At 57.9% G+C, this 27,085-nt stretch overlaps 1 protein-coding gene across 2 annotated transcripts in view; it reads left to right on the forward strand.

Annotated features, from left to right (window-relative positions):
- Window positions 1-27,085, forward strand: part of TTBK1 (tau tubulin kinase 1) — a 42,018-nt gene that overhangs the window by 7,642 nt on the left and 7,291 nt on the right. For both annotated transcript variants that reach the window (XR_007479631.1, XM_033423973.2), the window contains exons 3-13: window positions 870-1,017; window positions 1,265-1,338; window positions 1,539-1,679; window positions 2,457-2,561; window positions 3,002-3,067; window positions 3,517-3,609; window positions 3,695-3,820; window positions 5,121-5,275; window positions 6,208-6,439; window positions 6,674-6,852; window positions 10,044-10,605. Coding sequence is in view for 1 of the 2 variants with exons in the window: in XM_033423973.2 (XP_033279864.2) it covers window positions 870-1,017; window positions 1,265-1,338; window positions 1,539-1,679; window positions 2,457-2,561; window positions 3,002-3,067; window positions 3,517-3,609; window positions 3,695-3,820; window positions 5,121-5,275; window positions 6,208-6,439; window positions 6,674-6,852; window positions 10,044-10,605 (1,881 nt within the window). In the remaining variant the exon portion in view is untranslated. The remainder of the gene's footprint in view (window positions 1-869; window positions 1,018-1,264; window positions 1,339-1,538; window positions 1,680-2,456; window positions 2,562-3,001; window positions 3,068-3,516; window positions 3,610-3,694; window positions 3,821-5,120; window positions 5,276-6,207; window positions 6,440-6,673; window positions 6,853-10,043; window positions 10,606-27,085) is intronic.

Below are 27,085 nucleotides of genomic sequence, written 5' to 3' on the forward strand. Positions count from 1 at the left end.
GGCCTCGGGAGTGACGTGAGCTTCAGCAGGGGGCCTGGGCAGAGAACACCCTTTGCTGAGTCCCCTCCCCCGAACACTTCCCTCTAAATGCTCTCTGCCCCTGGTGTCGTCTTTCAGGAGACTGCCAACCCCAGGAAGGGCTGGCCTCCCTGAGGGAGGGACCCACCTGAAGCTGCAAGGTTCTGGAAATTAGTTTGGCTTCTGGACGGAGGCTGCTCAGTCTAGGTGGGGGATGGGGGGAGCGTGATATTTATTGTCCTTAAAAGGCTCACGAGGGGCTTCCCTGGTGGCGCAGTGGTTGGGAGTTCGCCTGCCGATGCAGGGGACGCGGGTTCGTGCCCCGGTCCGGGAGGATCCCACGTGCCGCGGAGCGGCTGGGCCCGTGGGCCATGGCCGCTGAGCCTGCGCGTCCGGAGCCTGTGCTCCGCGACGGGAGAGGCCGCAGCGGTGAGAGGCCCGCGTACCGCAAAAAAAAAAAAAAAAAAAAGGCTCACGATGGCCCATTATCTCTTCAGAATCCTGCATCGGCTTGTCTCCTTGTCTCTGTGGAGTCTCAGGTCTCATAACTTTCCCACTGCCCACTCTGACATCTAGCCCCATGCGTGTGTGTGTGTGTGTGTGTGTGTGTGTGTCTGTCTGTCTGTGTCTGTGAATAGTTGTACACCCATGGACTGAGCTCTCTGTCTCCAGCACTAGGAGAGGAGGTGGGAGCACGGGTGGGTGGGGTGAAGAAGGGAGCCACGGGGTCCTCCCCTTCAAGGACAGCCCCTGCCCCCATCAGTGAAGGAAGTGACCCAGTAATGGGTGGGGTGAGGAGCTGTTCAGCCTGATCCCTGTGTCCCCTATTCCCCTTTCACCCATCTCTGTAGCTCAAAAAGATCGGGGGCGGGGGCTTTGGTGAGATCTACGAGGCCATGGACCTGCTGACCAGGGAGAACGTGGCCCTGAAGGTGGAGTCGGCCCAGCAACCCAAGCAGGTCCTCAAGATGGAGGTGGCTGTGCTCAAAAAGCTGCAAGGTGCGGGTCCAGGGCAAGGTGGGAGGGAAGAGGTGATGGAGCCAGGGGCTGAGAGGTGATGGGCGAGGGCATGTGGGAACAGAGTCCAAGAGTGATCATGGGCCTAAGGGCAGGGGGAGGTGGGAGAAGTGGCCATGGGGCCAGGGCTGGGGGAACCAGGAATCAAGAGTGCACGGGAAGCCCACCTTAGGGCTGGGAGTGAGGAAGAAGGAGTAGGAGTTGGGAGACCCCTGTCTGTATCCCTCAGGGAAAGACCACGTGTGCAGGTTCATTGGCTGTGGCCGCAACGAGAAGTTTAACTATGTAGTGATGCAGCTCCAGGTGAGTCCCCGTGGCCCGTCCTCCCTTCACTCTCCCCCAGGAGCTCTGGTGGTGGCTCCTGGGGTGGGATGGAGACTGTGGCCCTGGGAGGAATGGGGAGTGGGCGCAAGCCTTTGGGGCGAGGCTGGGCAGAGTGTCATGGCGGTGGTGGTCGGGTGGCAGCTGAACTGGGCCTGTCCCCACCCCCACCCCCACCCCAGGGCCGGAACCTGGCTGACCTGCGACGCAGCCAGCCTCGAGGCACCTTCACGCTGAGCACCACTCTGCGGCTGGGCAAGCAGATCCTGGAGTCCATCGAGGCCATCCACTCCGTGGGCTTCCTGCACCGCGACATCAAGCCGGTGAGGGCTGCCCCCTCCTCTGAAGCACACACCCCGCCTCCTCTCCTTCCCTGGGTCCCCTGGTTTCTTCTCCAGAGCAGTGGTTGGGTGGGGACAGCCTCTTCTACCCTCCTCCTGCTCTCCATCCCAAGTTCCAACTCTTCCTCTCCCCTGCCTCTCAGGAGCACCCCTGCCTGCCCCTTGGGTGTGCCGGTGTCCTCCCCTCTTTTCTCTTCTCTTCCTTTTTCTCACCCCTGACCTGAATAGTCCTTGAACCTGGAAAGGTGAAGGGGTTGGGGAAGGATGGAAGGATTGAAGAAGGAAGGGCGACGAGGGGCTGGGGCTTGGTAAGAGATTCCAAGTAGCTGATTTTGTAACATCTTGGATCTTGGTGCTTGGACCCAATTTAAAGTGGTGAAAACTGAGGCCCAGAACGGTTGGTTGAATGGCCCAAGGTCACACAGCAAGAACAATGCTGGTCTCCTGATGCCTCAGAGCAGGACAGTTACTCCCAGGCCTGCTGGGACTTCCAAGGATTCGGAGCCAGGTGACCTTGGCTGGGTCACCTCTCGCTGTGTGATCTTGGAGAAGCCTGCAGTTTGCTCTCAGTTTCCTCCTATCTAAAATGAGCATAATCACACCTGCCCCTCAGATAAGGTCCGTGACCTGCTGTACATATTGATGTTTTACTCTCACGTGAGTGTATGTGGGGTGGAAGGCCCCTCACCAGAGCTGTTTCTTGGTGTCCCCTGAGGTGGGCCTGGAGCCCCAAGGTTCACAGCTACTGTCTTCCCCCAGTCAAACTTTGCCATGGGCAGGCTGCCCTCCACCTACAGAAAGTGCTACATGTTGGATTTTGGGCTGGCCCGGCAGTACACCAACACCACGGGGGACGTTCGGCCCGTGAGTACCGCCGCTCACGGGAATCCTGGCATCCTTGCCCCACCCCCTGATCTGGGGACCCTTCACCAGTTTTCCCTGCAGCTGCCTAGACAGGCCTGGCCTCGTGTTCAGTGTCACCCAGTGCTGGGTCCACACTCGGCGTGTCCCCCTCTCCCCCTTGGCCTGGGTGGATGCCACTTCCACACCTTGTGGTCTGCCTGGTCAAGGGCAGACGCAGGGGCAATGAGCAGGGTCGAGAGATGGGTTTAGGACTGGGCTTGGTGTGTCAGGTTGCTCCTGACCAGGCCCACTGGGGAGTGCAGTGGCGGGGGGCGGGGGGTGATGGGGGAGGAGGCAGTCAGGGCTAAAGTAGGCAGAATTAGGCTTGGTAAGCAGGGTTGAGATGTGGCCGAGGTCAGGGGCAGTGGGTGACGTTCCTGGTGGTGTCCTCCCCTCTGCAGCCTCGGAATGTGGCCGGGTTTCGCGGGACTGTTCGCTATGCCTCGGTCAATGCTCACAAGAACCGGGTGAGTGGCAGGGCGGGACTGAGGGATGTGGGAACAGTAAGGGCAGAGGTCAGGTGCAGAATATGCTGCTGAGGAAGAGAGCAGGGCAGGCAGCTGTGATGGGAGGTGGGGAGAGGAGTGCAGGGCAGGGGCTGGAAGATGCCCCTCCAGAGACCCTGATTGGAAGAGGGCTCGGCGGGCGTCTCCCCTTGACGTCACCTTCTTCCTTGTATTGGGGATCCCCTCCTCTCTGTCCCCATCACAAATCTCTGTGGATGAGAAAGCACACACGGAACTTTTGACTGTGGGATTCTGTGTGTTGGCGGGTCAGGAATGGAGCCGTGACTTCAGGGAGACCCCAGCTCTGCCCATAGGCACCCTGACTGGTGTCCCTCAGTGAAGGGTCAGCCTCCACTCCCAGGGAAGGACCTGAGAGCCATGGGTGACCCCCTCCCTGCTCCCACCCCCAGGAGATGGGCCGCCACGATGACCTGTGGTCCCTCTTCTACATGCTTGTGGAGTTTGCAGTGGGTCAGCTGCCTTGGAGGAAGATCAAGGACAAGGTGAGGGCGGTACAGCTGGGTCTGAGGGCAGGGAGGGCGTGTGGGGCAGCTGGGGCTGCATCTCCCAGTGCCCTCTTGTCTCCAGGAGCAGGTAGGGATGATCAAGGAGAAGTACGAGCACCGGATGCTGCTGAAGCACATGCCCTCCGAGTTCCACCTTTTCCTGGACCACATCGCCAGCCTCGACTATTTCAGCAAGCCCGATTACCAGGTGGGAGCCTGCCTGCCTGCTCCTGCGCCCCCGACGCCTCTCTATGGGTGACTGTCTCCAGCGCCACCCATCCTGCTGAGGCCCCGCGCCCCTGCCGGCTTGGCCCTGAGCACCTCCCCCGGTCTTCCAACCACACGAAAGAAACTGTTGTGTGCTCTTGTAAACAGTAGTCACAGCTAAGATTTATCAAGAGCTCACCCTGTTCTCAGTACTTTTCCTGCATTAACTCATTTAAGCTTTAAAACAAGCCTTTGGTGATATTGCGTGTTCTTTATGTTATTATTCCAGCACTTAACAATTAATGAAGCCAAGTGCTTTCAAGGACTTTACACTGAAACTCTGCAGGAGGCCAAGTGGGATGATTATCCCCATCTCATAGATGAGGAAACTGAGGCCTGACAGCCTGGTTAGGAGCAGGGCAGGGCTCAGGCACATCTGACTCCAAGTCCAGTGCTCTTTCCAAGGCGCCATCACTACACCCCTATGGGACCCACTGATCAGAGAATGTTCTGCCCAGGATCCACTATGTGCGAGGCACGGCTACACACCGCAGGGAGCACAGATAGTGTCAGGCACACAGTGGGCTCGCAGTGAAGGGGGTCCTGCTAGCAGAGACAACCCTCTGGAGAGACCTAAGTCAGAAGTGGAAAGGTCTGTGGGGCCGCCACCTCCTGAACCCAGGGACCCAGTTGTTGGCAGAGGTCCCTTACTCGGGCAGTGGGAGGCCAAGCCCCCCAGGCCTAGCTCAGCCTCATGGGTTGCCCCAGACCACACAGCTTCGAGCACACCCTGTGCTGGGCCCTGGGCTGGCTGCTAGAAATGTAGAGGTGGCAGATAGGCCTGTGAACAATTCAAACCGCTGCTCTGTGCCCAATCGTGTGGGCGGGGTATTCAGGGAAGGCTTCAGAGTGGAGAAGACAGTGGGAAAGGCACTGCAGGCAGAGGAAGCAGCCTGTGCAGAGGCATGACCCCAGGTGGTGGGTTTGGGAAACTACTCCTGCTGCTTCTGCTGAGATGTGGAGGTGGCAGAGGAGGCTGGGGCTGGAAATCAGGGGACAGATCTCCAAGGGCTTGTGTCCAGCCAGTGGAGCTTAAGTCAAGATGATAATTTGCATGCTGATTTGCATACTTTGTGCATGTTGTCATTTAAAATCAATGTGCCCTTCTTTCAATGCCCCCTCGTGGCCCATCCCTGTCCTGGAAGGCCCCTCTCTTCCCCCTGCAATCCCAGCAACTGCCCCCTCCTCCTGGCTAGCCCCTGGGTCACCTCTCTGTCCTCCCGCCACCCCCATCCCTGCAGTTGATCATGTCAGTGTTTGAGAACAGCATGAAGGAGCGGGGCATCGCGGAGAACGAGGCCTTTGACTGGGAGAAGGCGGGCAATGACGCCCTCCTGTCCACGAGCACCTCCACCCCGCCCCAGCAGAACACCCGGCAGACGGCAGCCATGTTTGGGTGAGTCTTGGGAGGGGCGACGGGGGGCAGATGACCCCTGCCCCGAGGTGTCACCTGAGAAGCCAGTCCTCTCCTCCTCTTCCTACCTGGACACACCTGGCTGTCTCTCCTGTTCTTGGTGCTCAGAAGCAGGGTTCTTGAATCCCAGGGAGCTCTGCCACATCTCTCCCTTCAATCTGGAGATGGAGGGGGCATCCTTATTTGGAGTTCTTGACCTTACTGGGGAGCAGGGAGCCCTGAGTGAGATTCCCCCAGCGCCACAGTCTGTCTGTTTCTTGGTGGTCACACGCATCCATTCAGGGAACAGGTCTTGAGCCCTGGCACCAGGCCCTGTGGGGGCTCCGAGAAGAGATGTGCAGCCCCTGCCCTCCAGGCACTCTTAGTTGAGTCTGGGATGTTTGTAATCGATGGGTGAGCGATTTCAGATCTAACTGAAAAGCACAAAGATAGAGTGGCCCAGGGAGGGGCCCGAGTGAGAAGGGCTCCCCACCCAGCCCTAGGGGTGAGCCAGGGGACACACTGCGGAGACTCCACAGGACTTGCCAGCACGTGAGGTGCCGGGTCTGTAAAGATATTGGTCCAGGAACTCCAAAGTGATTCTTTCTTTAGACCCATTTCCTAGTCTCAAGGAAGCCAGCCAGCGAAATGTAGTGGGGAGCTGGCAGGGCCGGAGAGCATCGAGATCTCCTAAATAAACCGAGCCAGGTGGGGCCGTAATTGCCCTCCAGCCCTCTGACCACCTGAGCCACCTGACGGTGGTCTGGTCCCAGAGGGTTTGCAAGCCAGGGATGGAGATGGGCCTACGGACGCCCCGACCCTGCCAGACCTTGCCTGTGCCCACTCTCATGGGTGGCGGGTGGTCTCCGGGGCCTGTGCAAGAGGAGAGGGCACCCCTGCCAGCCTTGCCCACGGCCCCCTCCTGGCCTCCACAGGGTGGTCAACGTGACGCCGGTGCCCGGCGACCTGCTCCGGGAAAACACTGAGGATGTGCTGCAGGGCGAACACCTGAGTGACCAGGAGAACGCACCTCCGATCCTGCCGGGGCGGCCCCCCGAGGGGCCGGGCTCCAGCCCCCACCTCGCCCCCCATCCCGGGGGTCCTGAGGCTGAAGTCTGGGAGGAGACAGATGTCAACCGGAACAAACTCCGGATCAACATTGGCAAAGTAACTGCAGCTGCGGAGGGGGACGCGGGTGGCCTTCCCCCTCCCACCTTGCTCCCCACCCGTGGGCCCCTCTCCCCAGCCGCCTGCCTGCTCGCCCTGCCTCCCTGGCCCAGCCCCATCCCAGGATCACCGGCATCCCAGTGCTCGGACCTCCCTCTCTCTCCTTCACCCCAGAAAACCACCTGCCCACAGCTACCCTGTCAGCCCCACTCATGGAGCTCCCCTGCCCTGCAGACCCCCTGTGTGGTGGAGGAGGAGCAGAGCCGAGTTGCGGGGCTCCCCGGCTCCCCGGTGCGTGTCCCCCCAGACTCACCGACAACCCCAGTCCGTTCTCTGCACTACCGGAGGGTCAACAGCCCTGAGTCGGAGAGGCTGTCCACGGCGGATGGGCGGGTGGAACTGCATGAGAGGAGGTGGGTCTGGAGCCAGGGGGATGGTCAGGGGCCCCTGGTCCCCTCCACCTTCACATGCCTGGTCTGGAGGAAAGTTCAGATTGCAGGCAGAGGTGGGGGGACCTTGGAAGCGTTAAGAGGGTTCTACTTGGGCCTGGGGTCAGACTCAGTTAGAGTCAGTGACAGCCTGGAGAGGGGGTGGGGGATGCAGAGGGCCCGGCTCAGACCACGGAGGGGCGTGGGGCTGGAGGAAGGTGTAGGAGGAGGTGAGAGCTGAGATGTAGGTGGGCGTGCTTCCAGAACCTCTTTCCCTGGGGACTAATCACAGATGCCTCAGAGCAGCTGGGGCCTTCTCCAGGCCCCTCCCCCTTCAGCTCTGGGGGAGGGGCCTGGAGAAGGGTTCGGGAGAGCCTGAGGAGAAGACAGACCAAGTTTTGGGGGTCAGGCCTCGGGGATCTGAATGTCAAGGAGGGACCTGGTTGGTGGGTGGCAGTGTTGGAGAGTTTAGACTTAAGGTGAGCCTTTAGGATGGGGGATGAGAGGGTGGCTGGTTGACCTTGGGTGGCTGATGGCCACTAGGGACCAGGGTCCCGTCCTCACCTTAGATCTGATGGGTGGGACAACCTCGGGTGGGAGACATGACCCCACCTCCCTTGGCTCCGGGTGGGGCTTCACCTCACAGCAAGGCGGAGGCCTTCTCTGCACCAGGAAAGAGGTCTCTTCCTGGGGCCCAGCCCTGGGGTAGGAGGTCCCTGCCTCCTCATGCCCCACTTCAGCCAGGAACCCCCGTCTGGACTCCGCCCCGAACTGCACGTCCCCTCTGGGATGGGCACAGTGCCCCTCTGGGGTGTGGAGACGCCCGAGTCAGGGCAGTCCTGTGCCAATCCCTGTGGCGACCCCAGGACAAAGAGACGCAGGCCCTGTCCGGAGGGAGCCGACAGCCCTCACACACACACTCACATCCACACACACCCCCACGCTCATACTCACACACACACACACACACACACACACTACACTCACACGCACACTCTCACACTCACGTCCACACACACACACACTCACCTTCACACATCCACCGCACTCACACACACACTCACATGCATACTCTCACACGCACACACACTCATTTTCACACGCCCACCACACTCACACACTCATACACACACACCCTCACCACACTCACACTCTCACAGGTTGAACTACCCAGGCCAGAAGACCACATTTTCATCCATCATCGCCCAGAGGGTTCAGGAAACAGGGAGGAGTCAGGAGGGGCAGTTTGGAAGGGATACGAGTGGAGAAGGGAGGTGGGAAATGCCCTGAGCAAAGACAGTCCTGAAGAGCACATTGGTTTGGTTCAGACTGAACCCTTGTTTCAGGGATGCTGGGGAGAGGAGAGGGCTGAGGAGAGATTTTCTGGAAGGTTCAGGATCTCAGGCAGGGCAAAAGCGTTTGGGGTGCTCTGGGGCACTTGGGAGCAGGAGAACCTATGAAGCTGGTGAGATCAGGGTGTCCCACCTCCCTGCTTTCTTCAGTTCCCACTCCCCCCACAGTCTTCGGCCCCTGTCTTCCTCTGGCTTCCTTTCTCCTTCACATCTATTTAGACAAACCATGCTCTTGGGAAAGGAAGTGACATTAGCCACTTACATGGGAGTATGAATGTAAGACCTGGGTGACCTCCCTCCGGGGGTTGTATTTTAAGCCGTATGAACAAATTGATAAAAATGTTGTGCAGATTGGAGTTGGCAGGTCCCACATAGGCTGGGGTACGATGTTGAGAAAGCCCCACGGGAGGCTTTGATCTCTCACCCTTCCCCTCACAGGCTCGATGCAGGGGGGAGGATGGCAGTCCGCCCCCTGTCCGCAGCCTGAGTGTGAGTGAGGCCTCTGTGGTTCTCAGGGGGGCACCCTGGCATCTGGGAGAGGACAATTCTTCCTTGTATAGCATCCTACAACCAGGAACACCCTCACCTTGGGGCTGGTACTCCCCAGTTGAGAACCTCTGCAAGTAACGTGAGATTCACAGCACAGGTTAAGATAACGATGGAAGAGATGTCCCCAGGTAGGATCCAGGTCCCAGAAGCAAATGTCAGAAGGGACCCAGCCCCTGCCTGGCAGAACTCGCAGTCTCCCGGGGTGGCAGATTCGTAAACATACACATGCTCCTCTCTGTGACGAGAGGGGACACAGGCAGTGCCGGAAAGGCAAATTAACCCCCATCAATGCAGGAGGGAACAGCTCCCTGCAGGAGGTGACATCGAGCTGGGGTGGACAGCAAAGCGTGGGAGGACAGGCTGTGTGTGGGGAGTGGCATTCGTAAAGGCACAGAGGTGTGAGCAATTTGTGGAAAAGCAAATGAATTTGAGATGGGTCTGGCTAGGGGAAGGGGGAAATGGGGCCCTTGGCTGGCCCTCAGGGGCCTTGAATGCCAAACTAAGGCATGCGGACTTTGTCCCGGGCTGGGAGTCACTGGAGTTTGCTGGAGGTGGTGAAACCAGCCAGGTAGGCTTGAAGGGTGGTGGTAAAAGAGGCTAGAAAACCATCAGCAAACTCGAGGGCCAGGTGGGTGTGTTTGCCCTGGGTGCAGCGGGAGAGAGCCCGCATTGGGTGGGAGCCCTAGCTGGGCAAACATCAAATTGCCTTTAGGAAAGTCAGAAGATCCAGTTTCCGGGGCGTGGTTTGGAGGACAGTGTTCCTTGGGCACAGGAACCGGATTTTACTTTTTGCCTGTTTAGATTCCTGGAACACAGTAGGCATTCAAAAATGCGTGTTGGGGCTTCCCTGGTGGTGCAGTGGTTGAGAGTCCGCCTGCCGATGCATGGGACGCGGGTTCGTGCCCGGTCCGGGAATATCCCACATGCCACGGAGCGGCTGGGCCCGTGAGCCATGGCCACTGAGCCTGCGCATCCGGAGACTGTGCTTCACAACGGGAGAGGCCACGACAGTGAGAGGCCCGTGTACCGCAAAAAAAAAAAAAGAAGAAGAAAAAAAAAATTGTGTGTTGAATGAATGACTAAATGAATGAATGAGATCTTTGCAGGACTGAGGTTGGAGGGTGGCAACCCAGGACGTGGCTGAGCCTGGCCCAGGGTGGGAGAAGTGCAGTGGTCAGGGGGTCTCAGGCATCAGCTTCCACCTTGCCACCTCCTTGGGGTCCTTGGGGGTCCAGAGAGGCTGGGCACTGAGCCCCACGTTGGGTGGCTTTGCAGGTCACGAATGGATCTGCCCGGCTCACCCTCGCGCCAGGCCTGTTCCTCGCAGCCGGCCCAGATGCTGTCAGTGGACACGGGCCACGCCGACCGGCAGGCTAGCGGCCGCATGGACGTGTCAGCCTCCGTGGAACAGGAGGCCCTGAGCAATGCCTTCCGCTCGGTGCCGCTGGCCGAGGAGGAGGACTTCGACAGCAAGGAGTGGGTCATCATTGACAAGGAGACAGAGCTGAAGGACTTCCCCCCGGGGGCTGAGCCTAGTACGTCGGGCACCACGGACGAGGAGCCCGAGGAGCTGCGGCCGCTGCCCGAGGAGGGCGAGGAGCGTCGGCGGCCAGGGCCGGAGCCCACCGTCCGGCCCCGGGGACGCGGCATGCACACACTGGCCGAGGAGGACCTGCGGCTGATGCCGGCTCAGCCCCTGCCACCCCAGCTGAACCAGGCCGATGGCCGGTCAGAGACATCACAGCCCCCCACGCCCGGCAGCCCTTCCCACTCGCCCCTGCACTCCGGACCCCGCCCTCGACGGAGAGAGTCGGATCCCACGGGCCCTCAGAGACAGGTAAGGTTGGGCTTGCACCCCACTCCCCACGCCCGACGCCCGCAGTCCTGGCACGTAGCCGGGAGTGCTCCTGTGTGCTCCCTGGGGGCTGCCGACTAGCACCAAACTGTTGCAGCTCTGATGAAGGGAGACAGGCTTAAGGGTCTGAAACCAAGCTTATGGGGGCAGCAAGGCTTCCCAGAGGAAGTACCTCCTGGGTCTGAGTTGAGTCTTGCATTCTGGGTGGTGTCAGCCAGGTGACATAGCAGGAGAAGGACCTCCCAGGCCAAGGCGACAGGGTGTGCAAAGGCCCGGAGGTGGCCATCAGAAAGTACTGCTCTGCTTGCACTTCGCAGCACATGAGGCTGCGAGGTGGGTCCTGGTGCCCCGTCTGGGAGGGCCTTGGGGTTGGGGCTGGATGCTGAAGGCTTGGTGAGCCACCGCAGGCTTTTAAACGGGGGTGCGACATGACGACATGGGTACTTTTGAAGGATCCCTCTGGCTGCTGTGTGGAAAATGGACTGAAGGGGCACAAAACTCTCAGCAGGAAGGCCACGTGGCAGGCGCCAGTGGGAGAGTGTCCTGGTGGCTTGGACCAGGGCGGGGACTTTGGATTTGGGGCAAGGTGGATGCAGCCGAGAGGTGTTGGGTGAGGACTGAGGGAGCTGTGACGGAGCAGAGGGGCTCTCCAGACGCCCGGTGTTCCGGGTGGGTGGCGGTGCCGTCACTGAGTGGCTTTAAAAGGAATATCACCTCAGCTTTGGATGCAATGACCTCGTGGTACCTGTGGGATGTCCACTGTGGAGGCATCAGTGCTCAGCAGAGAGATCTTGGCAGGAGATACGGACTGGGGGGTCTTGTAGTCCACAGGAGTGGATGATGTCACCCAAGAGGACACCCGAGATGGTGGGGAGAGCCAAGGGTGAAGGCAGAGCTGGGAGGGGGGAGGTGAAAGGAAAGGGAGCCCTTGAGAAAGAGTGAGCTGAAGGGGTCAGAGCGTGGAACACCTGGGGAGAGGGCTCCTGGAAGTCAGCGAAGGAGCTGCTGAAAGAGGGTGAGGCCAGCAGGGGATGTCCTGGGGTCAGGGCAGGCTCCATGCGGGGGGTGAGCCCTGAGGACCAGGACGCTCAGACAGTGATGGGGAGAAAAGGAGCCTGGGCAGCAGGGACCCTAAACTGGGCACAGGGGCGGGCATGCTGGGGGCCCTGGGTGGACCCGGTCAGACTGCCATGGCACCTTCTTGTGTGGGAGGACTGCGGGACAAGGCAGGACGGGCAGGGAGGGGCCGGATGGTGGTTGCATCATAAATGCCAGGGGGAGGGTCTGCAGCACGTCTCATGGTATTTTCTTCTGCCAAACGTGGGGTGTCAGAATAGGCAGCAGGCCACTGGCCTGGCCTGGCTTCTCTGTGTGGGGTAGAGGCTGACCTCTGATCCAGGAATATGGCTCCAGCACTCACCCTGGGTGTTGAATGGGGTCTGTGCTCCCTCAGAGGACTGGGGAGAGCAAGGAGGTGATGCTAGAGGGCTCAGGGGCTGTGCCGCGTTCCACTGGACTGTCCCACGTCGGGGGCATGCACGCAGAAGGCTCTGGGAGATGCCAGGTGCAGGGCTGGGGCCAGTTCTGCTGTGTGCTCAGAACCGGGAGGTCTGGCCGGGAGATCGCAGGTGCTCTGGAGAAGGCAGCTCCAAGTAGGGCTGTCTTTACGCCCTATCCCTGTGTGTAGAAGAGACAACCTCTGACCCAAGATCCTGAGGAGTGTTCATCCTGGCCTTGCCCTGGACACTGGAAAATCGGGGGCTCAAAAAGTGGGGACCATGAGCTTCCACCCAGAGAGGTCCTAGCCAGCCTGAGTTGGAGGCTCAGCTGTGGCAGGATGTGGGCAGCATGGCTGTGTTGCTGACCTGGACACTGTGCCCACCAGAACCAGCACTGGGAAGCAGGAGAGGGAGCAAGAGCTGTTTGGGCTCCCTTGCTCCCCTCTCATTCATTCATGCATTCATTCATCACCTAGTCATTCCCTATTACTGCGTATCTACACTGTGCCGGGGACCGGAGGCATCAGAGGTCAGAAACACGATAGGTCGTGCTCTTGGGACGTGCAGAGTGGAGGAAAGGAGACAGGGGGTGGTGGTGTGGGGTGGAGAGAAAGCCCAGAATTAAAATCAGGAGGCCGAGTTCTGGACCTGGGCTCTTCCAGTCCCTTCCTGGTGACTGTAGGCCAACTGGGTCTCAGAGTTGGGGTGCTGAGCTATCTGGGAGGTTTTTCTCACCTTCAGATGCACCCCCCTTGTCCTAGGAGTCAGCCTCCCACTGGGGAACTCCAGCCAAGGGGGTGAGGAGAGATTTGGGGGAGCAGACTCAGGCCTGTCGTACAGTCAGTCCTGGGCTCAGGTCCTCCTCGTGACAAGGGTGGGCATTGCCTGTCTCAGTGAGCGATGAGCTGATGAGTCATGTGAGCCTGGAGGGGATGTTAGGTGTGTGCGGGCCTTGGTTTCCCCACAGTGTACAGCATTCTATGGCTGCGTGTGTGCCATAGAATGTCGGTGTCAGCTTACCCAAGAGCGTGCAGCGGTGTGTGGGCGTGTCCATGTGTGTACACACGCATGTGGGTGCACATGTCAGAGTGTCTGTGTAGAGCGCGTAGTGGGTCTGCGAGCGTGTGGAGATCCATGGAAGCCTAGAACGTCACAGCTGGCAGGGTAATCATCACAGTGATAGTTCTAATGAGGATATAAGAGCCGGCACTACTCCCGAAATTCCATATTCTACATGCGTATTCCTCACAACAGTACCGTGCAGAGGCCATCCCCATTTACAAGGTAAGGAAACTGAGGCTCAGAGTAGCTAAGTCTTTAGCCCAGGGTCACCAGCTGCTAAGTGGTAGAAGCAGGATTTGAATCCAGGCAGCTGGCTCCAGGGCTGTGCCCGGAGCCACACAGTCTGAGGCCTGTGTGTTTAAGAGAGGAGCAAACACAGGCCAGAGAGAGCAGATGACTTGTGCGGGATCAGAAAGAGCCTTTGTGTGTGTGTGTGTGTGTGTGTGTGTGTGTGTGTGTGTGTGTGTTGCATGCACACATGTGTGTGCGCCTGCTGGCTGGACTGTGGCAGCAGGTGTGCCTGTGGGCGTGTCATTGTGTGTGGTGCAGCCTCTGTGTGTGTCTGGGTTTGAGCACATGGGGCAGGACATGTCTTGGAGTATTTCAGTACAGCAGGGTGAAGCTGACTCCTTCCTTCGCCAAGGGCAGGGGAAGAGGGAGGAATGGACTGGCACATTTTTTCCTTCTTTTGGTCTGGAAAGAGTCCTGAGCCCAGCCTGGGTGGGGGATCCAAAGCTGGCTGCACCCTGGAATCACAGTTTGTGGAACTCCCCCCATCCTGTAATGTAACTAGATTAAGCGGCTCAGGGCAGGCAGGAAGTCTCTATAGGGACCCCACCCTGCCGCCTTTCTGCAAGGAAGCCCCTCCTAGTCCCAGCTCCGTCGGCTTGGTGTCTGACGTGTGAACTTCCTCCTAACAGCTCCTAAGATAGGAGCACCTGCAACTCTGTCACCTACCCCCGTGGGGAGCAGGGACGAGGGTAACGTGGAACCAGGCAGTTTTAGAGCATCTATTGTTCTTTGGTGTGCATCGCATGGTACTTTAATTTTTTTCTTACACACATCTCGTTTTCTTCTCTCCGGAATTTACGGTGCAAATTAGAAGCGACCGGGAAAGCCAGGGCAGAGGAGAGAGCAGCGGACAGAGTGTGTGATTTGGGGAGGGATGTTTACCCTCCTTCACGGTTGTCTCTGGCTGATAACCCAGGGGGTCAACATTCCCTGAGTACATGGACATTTGTTTGGCAGCCCCTAGAGCATTTCCCTGCCACGTGTGCGAGGGGCTGGGGGACAAAGATGAATCGGAGCTCACAGTCAAGGGGGTGGGGTGGGGATGCAAAGGTGGAGACACGATGTTTACAGTCAAGGGACAGAGGGAGATAACAGAGAACTTTCCTCTGCTGGGAACAGGGAGCCAGCCTGCCTGGGAAGCCGGGGTGGCCTCAGAGACATGACACTTCAGTGGGGCGCTGAGGACAGGGAGGTGGTCACAAGAAGTACCTGGCCTGAAAGGGCAGGAGCACGCTGGGATTAAATCCCTCTGGCAGCTGACCAAACTCTGGCTGAGATGCTGAACTTGAGCCACCCGCCTGTGCTGCTAGAGGGACTGTGGGCAACTGTGGGTACCTCTGGCCCTCAGTATCCCTAGGTGGGCCTTGGACCCCTAATCCTCAGTGCAGACAGGACCGGTTCAGAAGGATCCTAGACTTGACCACAAAGAAGCTGGAAGGGGAAGCAGAGTGAGGGCAAAGACAATCCTACAGAATGTTCTGTCTCCTCGCCTTTCTGCTGGAGGTTCCATGCCGGGTCCCTGGACCCCCATTCAATGGCCTCAGGGGCCCCCTCCTCCTCAGCCCTCTAGCAGCTGGCCCAGCCAGTCCTCACTGGCCCCGCCTAAAGATATGTAAACTGGCCTCAGTCCCAGGAAGAGCTAGGGGTCAGGATGGGAAACATCTGATGACAGCCAAGTCACCATTTCCATCCCCATAAGCCTGGGACACTGAGCCCCACTTTCCCTTTTCCCTTTGAGGGTACGAGGGCAGCAGGGCACAGGCGTGATTCTTCCCAACGGTGGCCAAGTGAGGCGGCCACACCCTGCCATGTGGCTCGACCTTGCAGAGGACAGGGAAAAAGCCACCTTGGAGAAATGATTTCAATCGACTCCTCCACCCTCCAGTCCTCTATCCCTTTCTTCATTCTCAAGAGTGATTTAAAGGGTAATAAAACAGTTCACATGACATGGCATTTACACCATGGCCAGCACTGTTCTAAGGGCTTTGCATATTATAACATCTGATCCTTATAAAGGTCCTATGATGTGGGAACCATAGTCACCCCCATTTTACAGATGAGGAAACTGAGGCATGAAGAAGTAAAGTAACTTGCTTGAGGTCACCCAGGTAGTAAGTGGTGTAGCTGGGATTCAAACATAAGTAGTCGGACCTCAGAGTCCTACCCTCTGCTACGTTGTCACTGAGACCCTGGCTGCCCCTGTCATGGGGGCAGGAGTGCCACCTCAGAGGGCATGTAGCTGGTGTTCTCTAGACCTCATGAAGGGCATGGAGTCCAGCCGGGAAGACAGATGGTGCACAGATGCTAATACATTTTAGAGCGGCCTTCCTGGGGGGCAGGATTTCCCCAGCCCAGAGGGAACCCCGAGCTATGTAGAGCTAAGCCAGGAAGGCATCCTGGAGAAAGTGAGTGACCAAGGTCTCTGCAAGGAGACCATGGTGTGAGGAGGAGGCCGGGAAAGGGCACTGGAGGCCGGAGCCTAGATTGTGAGGCAGGAAAGTACTACAGTCCGCACCCCTCTGCACCCTGCCGGACCCTGCCGACCTGCCCGGGACGCCGGTGCCGCAGGGGCTGTCAGCGGTGGGGTGGCCCCCCGAGACGGAGCTGTCGAGTCTGTGCCTGACGCCTCTTTTCCCTCCACTCTCTTGGTCTCTTTCAGTTGGAGGAGGACAGACTCTCGGGGCACTCCCTCCCGCGGTACAGCCCCCTGCGACGACTGGCGTCCTCCGTTTTCTCCTCCTCCACGCTGGAGACCGAGCATTACCCTCACCCTGGCGGCGGCGGCTCCTCCGGTTCCCTCATTCAGCGCAGCCGCTCGGCGGAGAGCAGCCCCGTGCGGGCGCCCCACCGGCGCCACGCGCCCCTGGCCGCCGGCAACCACAGACTCGTGCCCTCGGTGCTCCGCATCTCGCGGTCACAGCTGCAGCAGGTGTGGGCCCGCTTCACGCACAAGACCTAGGCTGGGCCCCCCCCCTCCTGGAGGGGGCAGGTGGGGGGGGTGGGGAGCAGGCAGAGACCGTGGTTCCTTCCCAGGACGCAATAATCACACACTCATACACCCTGTCCCTCCCCATCATGCAATACAGCCCCCTATAACGTTGGCCCAAGGTACTGTAACGCCCCGCCCCTCACCCCCCATCGTCTCCCTTTGCTTGGCGCCAGCCAAATGGTGCAGGGAGGGATGGGGCTGTTGGTGCAGCTTCTGGGACAGGACAGGGGCCCTGGGCTGGAGCCACCAGTGAGTCCAGAGTCCAGTGGAAACCAAGGTGTCAGGGAGAGGCATGCTGGGTCAGAGTCAGTCTGGAATGAGGCTTATTCTTTTTAATCTGTGATCTCTTGGCATAGTTGGGCCTGGTCCACCCTTGAGGGGAGTGCCAGGAGACTGGGTCCCTCTTGGTGTGCTGTGTGTCTGTCTATCCGCGTGGGGCAAGGTGTGTGACCCTGTGTGTGAGACGGGGACCTGGCCAGCCATATTTGGGGCTTGGTGGGAAAGTGCCTCTACACTCAGTGGTATGGGAGGAAGCAGCCCTGTAACCCAGTGAGCCCTTCCCATGCCACTGTCACAGAGGACAGAGTCCTTGCCCTCCCACATCTCAACCCAGGAGGCCTGGAGCTCAATCCACTGTAGGCTGCCCGTCCCCCAAGGCATATGTGTCACCATCCACTGGTGGGATTGGTTGCCTGGCCCAGCTCCTTAGGAGCTGAGCAAGTATGAACAGGGGCCTGGGATCTGCCTCTCAAAGCGAGCTGGAGCCTCGGTGTGAAAGGACCCCGTCTAGTAGCAGCGGCAGAGAGGGTGGTTGTAAAGGATGAGGTAGGACCTGTGAGCTCAGGACAAACTCCAGACACAGCAGTCCCACCACTGCCCCTCTTAGAGGGTGACTCATTCCTGTGGGTGCTCCGCCAACCTTTTTGCCCCCCAGGGGCGGTGGTGAAGACAGAGCAACAGGGCACCTGGTAGGCTGATCAGATGGGGATCTGGAGATGGGTGGGGGATCAGGATGCCAGATTGCTTATGCTCTTTCTGCCTGTTTCTCAGCACCCTACCTGTCACTGAAGGGACCCCCAAGGTTCTCTTTCTTCGTTCCTGCCCGTGTCAGCCAGCACCTCTGTTCCCCTGGGGAATGCGGCAGTGGTGAAGATGGTTCCAAGGAGGGCAGTACCTGTATAGGGAGGGAAGGAGGGGAGGAGACCTGAAGGTTTGCAAATCGTTGACTGCAGTAAGGTTGCATCTGTGTGTGTGCTTGTGCGCATGCAGGGACGCTTATGAGTACGAGTGTGCTTATGTACGAGCATTTGTGCATGTGGCAGGGTTGTCACGGATAGATGCTCAGGCTGTGCGCTGCCATTTACATAGACCCTAACGTGAATGGCATCCACTGAAGTTGCACAGTGCTGCAGTCCTGTGTGTGTGGGTGTGTATGAGTGCGCATGTGTGTGTGTGTTAGGGAGTCAGAAACATGTCTGTGCAGTCCTTGGTAGTTTCCTATGTACCTACTATCATCCTGGCTCCTCTTTCTCCCTCCTTCCTCTCTTGATGTCTGCTTCCCTCCCAACTCATCTCCCTTCAACTCCTGTCTCTGGTTGCAGTAGAGGCCTCAGGGCCCCTGCCCCAGCCTAGGGATGCCGTAGTGGGTGGGCAGTGCCCCGAGCCAAACTGTTCTCCTAGATGGCTCGTCCATGTGAGCTAAGCCTGCACCCACCACTCTCCTTTCTCCAAAATCTGTTTCTTTTTGAGGATATCTGGGCCAAGAGCACCCTCTCCATCTAGGGATGAAAGCCAGACTCGGGCCCACCCCCATCCTGACTGCTCATTTTTGAACCTCCCCAAGTCCAAGCCTCTGTTGCCCTCCGGGATGTTTTGTGTGTCTCTGCATCCTGCGGTGGCAGAAGGTAGAGGAGGGTCAGGGTAGACCCTCAAGAAAAGAGGGAAAACACAAAGCACAAAGGTGAGGGGGTGGGATGGACAGTAGCCCTACTCCCCATCTTCTGGCACTGCCCCCCTCTCTCCCTGCTGCCCTCTGGCCCTCTTTCCATCCTCTCCAGCTAGTGACAGGGGCTGAAATGAAGAGGAGTCTGTCCACCAGCCACTCTAAAAGTCAGCAGCAGTGGGGTCAGGGCCCCTGTTATCTGGGACTAGATGAAACCAAGCACTCTGTTATCCGGCATTTCCTTCCAGAGGGGTCCACTACCCGACCCTGAGCACAGCTCCCACTCAGTGACCAGCACCCTGAGGTGCTCTAAGATCCCAAAGTGCCTTGTGACATATCAAAGACGGTGGCACTAGCTTCAGCCTCGTTTTAGCATTAAACACATATTTCTGTTTCCAAAGCTTTTGGAGGTGGGGAATCCTGTTTAGCAACCCCAAAGTGGCTGAATTTTCAAACACACACACACGCACACACACACACACACACGTGCGCACACACACACACCAGAACTGATAACTGTGGGAGAGGGTGTGTCCTTTAAAGTAAGATCTTGATTCAAAACATTTTGTCCTTTGGGGGACGTCCTTTTACGTGTCCTCCGTAGTGGAGGAGATACTGTCTTATAAGCCATAAAGCTCTGAACTAACAGGAAGTGATCTTGATAATATTGAGATTATCTCAGGGCCCCTGCCCCAGCCTAGGGATGCTGTAGTGAGTGGGCAGTGCCCTGAGCCAGACTGTTCTCGTGGATGTCTCATCCATGCGAGCTAAGCCTGCACCCACCACTCTCCTTTCTCCAAAATCTGTTTCTTTTTGAGGCTATCTGGGCCAAGAGCACCCTCTCCATCTAGGAATGATTACCTTTTGAGGGTAGTTTTGACTTTTGGAACATCTAAGGCCATTTGAAGCCACGTGTGTTGGAGCAAGTTCATGTGCAGCTCAGCCGGCCCTGCGTGGTTTGGAGTTGGGGCGCCTGTCTCTAGGTCCCAGGCTGGGTAGGGACCTGCAGTGTTGTCAGGCTCCTTTGGGTTTCCCAAAGAAGAGGTCAGCGTGTTTCAAGAAATGATACCCTGCTTGGGGAAAGCACATAGCCTCCCCAAGGTCGGCTTTGAAAAGAAGCAGTACTCTTTGTTGTATTGGAAAACGATATTTTCATACTTTAAAGTCACACCCTGCATGTAGTGGTGGCTTCCAATTATGAATTAATTTATTTTATTTAACAGTCACTGGTGCACAGAGCTTATTATGTGCCAGGCAGTGATCTAAGCACTTTACAAAAATAACTTGTTTAATCCTCACAACAGCCTAGGAAGTAGATCCCAGGATTATCTGCATTAAATGGATTAATCAGAATATCTAATTTACAAAAGCGTATTAAAAACCCCACCAATGCCGAATAACTGAGGTCTTGTTTGATGGGAGTTTTAAAGCATTTTAGTCTGTGTATTGGTCTGTTTACTATTTACTCTCCTTTCTGGTTGGCCCCTCCTCGCTCTATCTAGGAAGAAGGAAGTTGTCTATGAGTCAGACTCTCCTTCCTTCTCCATCCCAGAGTCCAGGTGGGGGTCACTCCAGAGTACTGGGGTTGGTTGAAATGGCTGGACCCTGTCTCTCCAGAGACCCCAACCTCTCAATCCCACATGGCCCCAAGCATCCCATAGCAGCTCTGGGGATTAGATGGGTGGAGTAAGAGTTCTGGTGAGAAAGCAGGTGCTCAAAACCCTGTCCTCAGTGGTATTGGTGGAATCCTTGGGGTCAGGCTCACAGGCAGGGCAGGTACTGGCATTGGTGACCACTGACCATGGAGATGTGATATGTCACCAACTCACATGTCAACAGGAGCCGAGCAGTGTCAGGGAGAGGGCACTTGTGGGGATTGTGGTAAACAGAAGGACCACCACCAGTCCTCAGCTCAGCCAATTGTTGCCAGTATCTTCCAATTTTTAAGTGAAATCTCACAATTTTTAATTAGTGGCATCTAATTTTTTAAAAGCAACAACTTTTTAAAGAAAAATCACTGTGTGAGCTAAACAAAACCAGTTTACAGGCAGAGACCCTGAACTCAGTTTGAACCTCTCTGAGCCTGAGGACTCACTCACCCCCCCAAATCTATCCAAGGCTGTAGCACTCAAATGGGGGCAGTGTTCTGCCCCAGGAACTCAAACTGGGTGGGCTTCTTAAGAGAAGGCAGTTCGTGGCCAGTGGGGCTGTGTGCCGGGTGCTGTGTGTACATGTCAGTGAGCTCATGGTGTGTGTGCCTAAGCGTGTGTGTGGGCCGGTGGGTTTGTTCATGGCAAGTGGGGTCCTCCTCAGAGGACCAGTATTTTCTCTGTGGGACAGGAACCTGAGTCAGTGAAAAATGCTCTAGTAAATTCTCAGTAATGAATAGACACCCCCCCACCCACTTAAGGCAGCTTGGGTCACAGCAATAACCATTCAACACTCACCCCTGCCGCTAGCATCCCGAACCCAGCAATCTCCTTTGCGTTTCCAGTTGTGGGGAAAAGGGGAATAGCCCTGCCCAGCACATGGGGGAATAGCGGAAACTCTGAGCCATGCTGGTACCTTAACCCTTGCTCCCCCAGCCAAGAGGGGCAGGCCCCTCCAATCCCAGGAAAAGCCAGGGTTCCTCTCTGTGGAGGGGCCCAGGACCCTCCTTTGCTATTTCTCTCCTCTGCCCTGCTTAGATCTCCTTTTCTGGGGAGGGGTGGTGCTGTCTGCCCAGGCAGTGGTTGGGGGGGCCTGGGCTACTGGGGTGTGCAGAAAGAGCTGTGGCAATGTGTCTATATTGGGTGGCCAGGGGAGGGGACCATGCTTAGGGAGGATATGGGGGCCCCTGGCTGTGGGAGCATAATGCTGTATCTCCTGCTGTCCTTCGGTTGATTTGGTACCTGAGGATGGAAGAATAGACCTCTAAGGAGGGCCCGAACACCCCCCCCACCCCAAACTCCACTGAGATTCCAGCCCATAGGGCAGGAATCAGCCCACCCCCATGGGCAGTCCTTGGTAACAAGGAGTGTGGCAAATCACTCTTCTTAAGTTGGGGGGCACGTCCCCAAAGTTTGCATTATTCCCATTAGGGACAGAGGTGCCCCCTGGGACTGGTGGGGTCAGCCTCTGAAAATTGTAAAGCATCCTTCTCCCTAAGGGAGAGGCTCCCGGTCTGAGGACCACATCCCTCAAATATCCCAAATGGTTTCTCACACCACCCAGTGGGCGTCCCAGCTTAGGGAGCCCCTGGGCTTGAATGGCCCCAGCCCCCCAAGTGAGTAGTTAAGAAGCAGTGGGGGAAGAGGGGCAATGAAGCCCAAAGGACTATGGGAACCTTTCTAGACCTCCGCTTCCACTTGGTTCCGCCGTGCGTCCCACCACGTACCCTCCCTTCTACCTGCACAGGCTCTGAGGGTGGGGGGGCTTGGGGTTCACCTTGCCACGACTAACAGCCCCCCCCCCTCACACACACACACACGCACACACACACACACACACCCATAGCTGCAGGCACACTTCATGCACTCTCCGGACAGCAAACTAGCAGCCCCCCGCCCAGGAGAGCACGAGGATCGTGTTTCCGGGCCCCTGTCACAGGTTTATCACTGTATCGGGACCCCCATCTACCACATTCCCCTTTGTCCGCGACCCCTGGACCCGCCCCCGCGGCCGTCGCACCACGAATGTACGTTCAGTCTTTTTAACTAGCTGCTAAGCGGCGTGATCAGGGTACCGCCAGGCCTCCGAGCCCCGGGCTCGAGGCCTGCCCCTCACGCCGCCAGAGCTGCCCTCCCGGGCGCCCCGACGTGTGCGCCCGAGGGGGTGTCAGCCTCTGCGCCCCGCTCCCGCCGAGCTGCCTGCTGCTAAAGTCCTCCCCCGGGTTATCGCCCCCAGCCGCCCGCCGCCCCCGCCCCGCGCTGTGCTTGTGTTAGCTTCCCCTCCGCAGGCTCTCGGTCGCAGGGTCCCTGGCCCAGGGCGGGGCGGGGCTGGAGTGGTAGCTCGCCCTTCAGGGCTTCAGGGCAGGATGCTGACGAGGGCTGGGAGTGGAAGCTGGCCAATTCTCCGGGCTCGAAGAGCCCCTGTCGCCCACCCCTGATTCCAGTTACCTCACCGCCTACAGAGCTGCCCCCTCCCCCCGCTAAATAACTGGCCTTGCAATTGGATGCCAAAGAGCCCAGAGTTGAGGGGGACCCAAGCTTTGAGCCTAGGTCTCTCAGAGCCACCCAACACCCCCTTTTGGCCCAAGCCCCTGCGTCCATGTCTCCTGCCCCACCCCACTTACACCACTGAGGGCCCTGGGGGTCCCCAAACATGCCCCCACTTCCAGCTCTTCTCTCTTCCCACCCCCGAAAATAAAACTCAGGGACCAACATCTGCTTCCTTTGCACTTGCTCCGTCGACCCCTGCCCCCACACTTGGAGGGGCTTCCGAGGGTGAAGAGGCGGGGTTCGGGGCCCATGTGGCTGACAGTACTGAGCGAGGAGAGGGCTGGCCCCTGCCCCCTAAGAGGTGAGACTGGTGGAATGGGGGAAGCTCAGCCCTGGGGCCCACCTGAGCCCTTTCCCTCCAGGGACCCAAGGAGCCCCCTCGCATTGTTGGGAGACACTTCCTGATCGAGGTGGGGAGGGGAGCGAGGGGTAGGAAGGGGATTGGTGAGAGGACCTCCCTCCCGGAGGTCCCGAATCCCAGCCTGTTTATTCCTGGGCTTCCCCATCCCATCACACCCCCCCCCGCCCCCGCATTTTGTACTGCAATAATACTGTATTATAAGCTTGCACTATTTCCCGACCCCGGCCAGCATAAGCATGCGCGAAAAACTCAAAACCACACACACACAGGAAGATGGGACGCTTTTTTTTTTCTTTCTCTCTCTCTCTCTCTCCGGGGTGCGTCCTCAGTGTACAAAGCGGCGTCGGGGGCGGGGGGGTGGTCCCGGGCCCGGGTAGAAGAGCATGCACTGAGACCCCGCCCCTAGACTGCGAGTACTGTACAAATCCAACACTTGAAACTGACACGCACACGCGCGGCGCCGCCGGGGAGGGGGGTGGGACACGGCCACGCACCCCCGCGCACACGGCCACGCACAGGCGGGGGTGGGGGGCGCCCCGCCTTCAGGCGTCGCTGTGCGAGGGATCTTGTGCCTTTTAAAGTCCCTGTATGTTAATGCAGACAATCCGGAGAGCTTGTGTACTACCAAATCCTGATTAAAGACGCCTTCCAGGAACCTGCGCTGCGCCTGCTTTCTTTCACCCTCCTCCTTCCTAACCCACCATTCGATGCAGAACCAATTCTGGGGTCGCCGGGCTGGGCAGAGGGCAGGGTCTAGTCTTCTGCTGACTCAGGGATGGGGTGGGGGGCAAACTCCAGATCAATGGATCCAGTCCCACTCCTCTTACCTCCGCTAAGACGGGCTAGGTCGGGAGGGGACCGGAGGTTTCAGCCTAGTTGGACTTGAGCAACCCTCAGGAGGCGGCTGGCTGTCTCCTTTCATCCGCAGGAGGGCTTCGGGGGTGGACTCTGGTCTTTGGGGCCGACTCCAAATCGCCAACTTGCTGGAGGGGGGATGCGGAGTAGGAAGGTGGGCGTACTAATCAGTTTTCTATGGATCAGACAATTGAGGCCAAGTGTGTGCTGGGCCAGAATGCCAGAGAGCCCTGTGGGAGGGAAGGGCACGGGAGCCTTCCCCCGTCCCCTGCTTTAATGGGGGGTCTGAAGTAGCCCTGGCTTGGGGGAGAATGGTCTGTTGAGGGGGATCAGTGAGAGAGTGGACTGTGCAGAGCCAAGGGAATGCAGGGATAGAATGTGGGTTGAGGGAGAACTAGGACAAGGAGAGGGGTGGGACTCAAAGGAGAGGATCGCAGAGACTTTGGAGACTGCAGAGAGAGAAGGTGAAAGTGGAGGGGGGCTCACCCTCTCTCTGTCCCCCACCCCACCCCTGCAAGCCTGCAGCCACAGCACCAAAAGAGGAAGATGCTTTTCTCGGGGCCTAAAGCAAGTGTGTGGGTAGAGGAAGGGCAAGCTGCAGCTGCATTTCTTGACCCGCAGAGCATTTAGAATGTCCCCATGCTGTCAGATCCTTGCCCTGGGGCACCCAGGGAGGGGTTGGGGACACTGAGATCTGGGGGTCAAGTATGTGAGGATCTGTAGAGACCTAGGGTAGGCAGCTGCCTTCCCAGCTCATCTTACCCCTTCCACCCAGATGACTGCCACAGGCCAGTGTGCCCAGGGTGGGTGGCAGCCCTGGGTGTGGGGTGGAGGAGCAGAGGGAGGGCTCTTGGCTTGGCAGACGTGGTTTGAGAATAGAGACCTGGACAGACAGATGAAGAATCTGGGAAAGGCAGAGGTGGGCAGAGGAAGCTACCCTGTTGACTTCTCATCTCCAATTTTCAGTCTGGGAAATTATGGCAATTGGGGGGGGGGTCCCCTGGGGAGGAGGGGAGATGGGAGGTATGCGCTGGGCAGCCGCTGAGGGAGGAGATGGGGCACTGCTGTGAGAGGCACAAAGCCCTCCCCGCCCTGCAGTGAGGGAGGGGCGGGGTGTCAGAGTTCACACTCCTCTTGTCCATCGGCAGCCCCCCTTCTTTGCCCTTGGGACTGTGGGCTGATGTGCAGTGCACAATGTCTGGGACTGGCTAGGGTCCAGGCAGGAGAGTTGCTCAATGCACGCTGTGTGGGGATGGGGGTATGTGGAGTAACCTGTCTCCAGTGTCAGTAGCAGAGAAGTCAAGGCTGAGGAGAGCCCAGTTTTGTTGGTGGCAGGGGCAGTTGGGAGTCTGGTCCGTCTACCTCTGTTCACTTCTCCGGCTGACTGGAGTAAACACGGGCTTGGGCTGAGTTCTGAAGCTGGTGAGGCCACATGCCGCTGCTCTGGGCTCAGCGGAGGCAGGGGCAGGGCTGAGGCTTTCATTCTCTCTGTCTCAGCTCCAAAGGCCTGCCTCTCCTCCTCCCACACTATTCACCCTCACCACATCTGCCTTTGGCCAAACTCCATCGGTTCACCAGGGAGCTTTGAAACAGGTTTCTGGGCCTCAACTCTGACCTACAGAATCTAGGGAGTAGGACTCAGGGCTCTGTTTTTTTAAAAAGCACCCCCAAGTCACATTGTGCCAAGCATGCTGGAGTACCACGATAAGCAGACTGGAATCATAAAGGGCCACTGCCCTGGGAAGGGAGCAGGAAGGTGTGAGCTTCCCCAGACCCCGACTTCCGCTTGGTGACACCCAGCACTGTTTCTTCCCTCTGAGATAGACTGGGAGAGTGTCACTGCTGTCCCCCTCCCATGGTGTCCTCAGGCCTATAGGGCCAATCACACAGAGGCTATCCAGTGACCGTTGGCTGATTGAATGAGCACAGGATCACATGGGCAAATGGATGAATACTCATTGGGCCCAGGCATCCAGGAGAGGCCAGAAAGGGTGTGGGAGGACCTCCCGCTCTCTGAGGAAGGAGGAACTTGAGCCCAGCCCTGGCCCTCCCCAACATGGAGCCAGATGGGGAGGGGCTTTGAAATAGAAAACCCAGCATGCCCAGGCCAGGGTGGGCTTGGCAGTGATCCGTAGGGCAAACCTGTCCCTACTCTGAGGTTCACAGCTCTGCTAAAGGACAGAGGGTCCTGAGTTGCTCCACGTGGGAGGATGGGAGGCCGGTGAGGCAGTGGAGAGAATTCTGAGCTCTGGGCTACCCTGGGTGGTGTGCTTTGTGACTTGGGCATGTTGATGCTTCTCTCCAAGCCTCAGTTTCCCAGTCTGATATTATCGGCGATGCCTGATTTCCAGCTCTCATCCCTCATGTGATGGAAGGGGAGGGCTTTGAGATGAAAGGAGAGAGGGTTCCAGCTGTGATCATCTAATGTGGGCACTGTGAGGAGAGGATCCATCCTACGGATGGGGCTTTTCCTGAGAGATCCAAAAACTGGCCGGATGGCAAGGGAAAAGGTGGTTCTAACAGGGATGCCCGAAGTGTCAGAGATGGGACAGGGAACATAGGCAGAGGTTCTGCTGAGAAAGAATGGCTTGGTGGGGCTGAAGGACATGCCTGCTGGGTAGGATGTATCTAGTGCTGGGTGGGTGAGCTCTGAGCCAGACAGGATAAAAACATAATCAGAACACACCCCCGAGTGTGCTGGGGTCCTGTCCAGTGTCTGATGCTATTTTGTCTTGCATCGCTCCTCCCCACTCCATCAAGGCCTCACTGATGGTCTGACTGTGAGGAAGATTATGGCAGTTAAGGAGGAGAGAAGTCACAGCCTCGAGCAAATCTTGGGCTTGGGGATTCCTTCCCCTCCACCAGCCTTTGAGCTGACTGCACAGAGACCTCAGCTGGGAGAGCCCCTTCTTTCCCCACCCCCCACCCCCCGCCCACAGGTGTGGCATCCAGGAGTTTCTGGGGTTGAGGAAGGAATCAATGATCTTCAAACCAGAGTGAGCAGGGTGGGGGTAGGAGGTGGGGGGCAGGGTGGGGAGGGAGCTAACATTTATCAGTCAACCGCTATAAGTCAGCCTCATGGCTAACATGACCTCATTTATGGTCACAGCCTTTGTGGAGAATGCATTATCCCCATTTAATTTCCTAATCTAAAGATTTCACACCCCATGAAAACAAGGACCAGATCTGTCTTGCTGATCCACAAATTCACAGCCTCTAACACAGCGGCCAAGGCAATAGACATTCAAGGACTTCTTGAATGAA

This window comes from Orcinus orca, chromosome 10 (assembly GCF_937001465.1).
Source record: "Orcinus orca chromosome 10, mOrcOrc1.1, whole genome shotgun sequence".
Lineage (NCBI taxonomy): Eukaryota > Metazoa > Chordata > Mammalia > Artiodactyla > Delphinidae > Orcinus > Orcinus orca.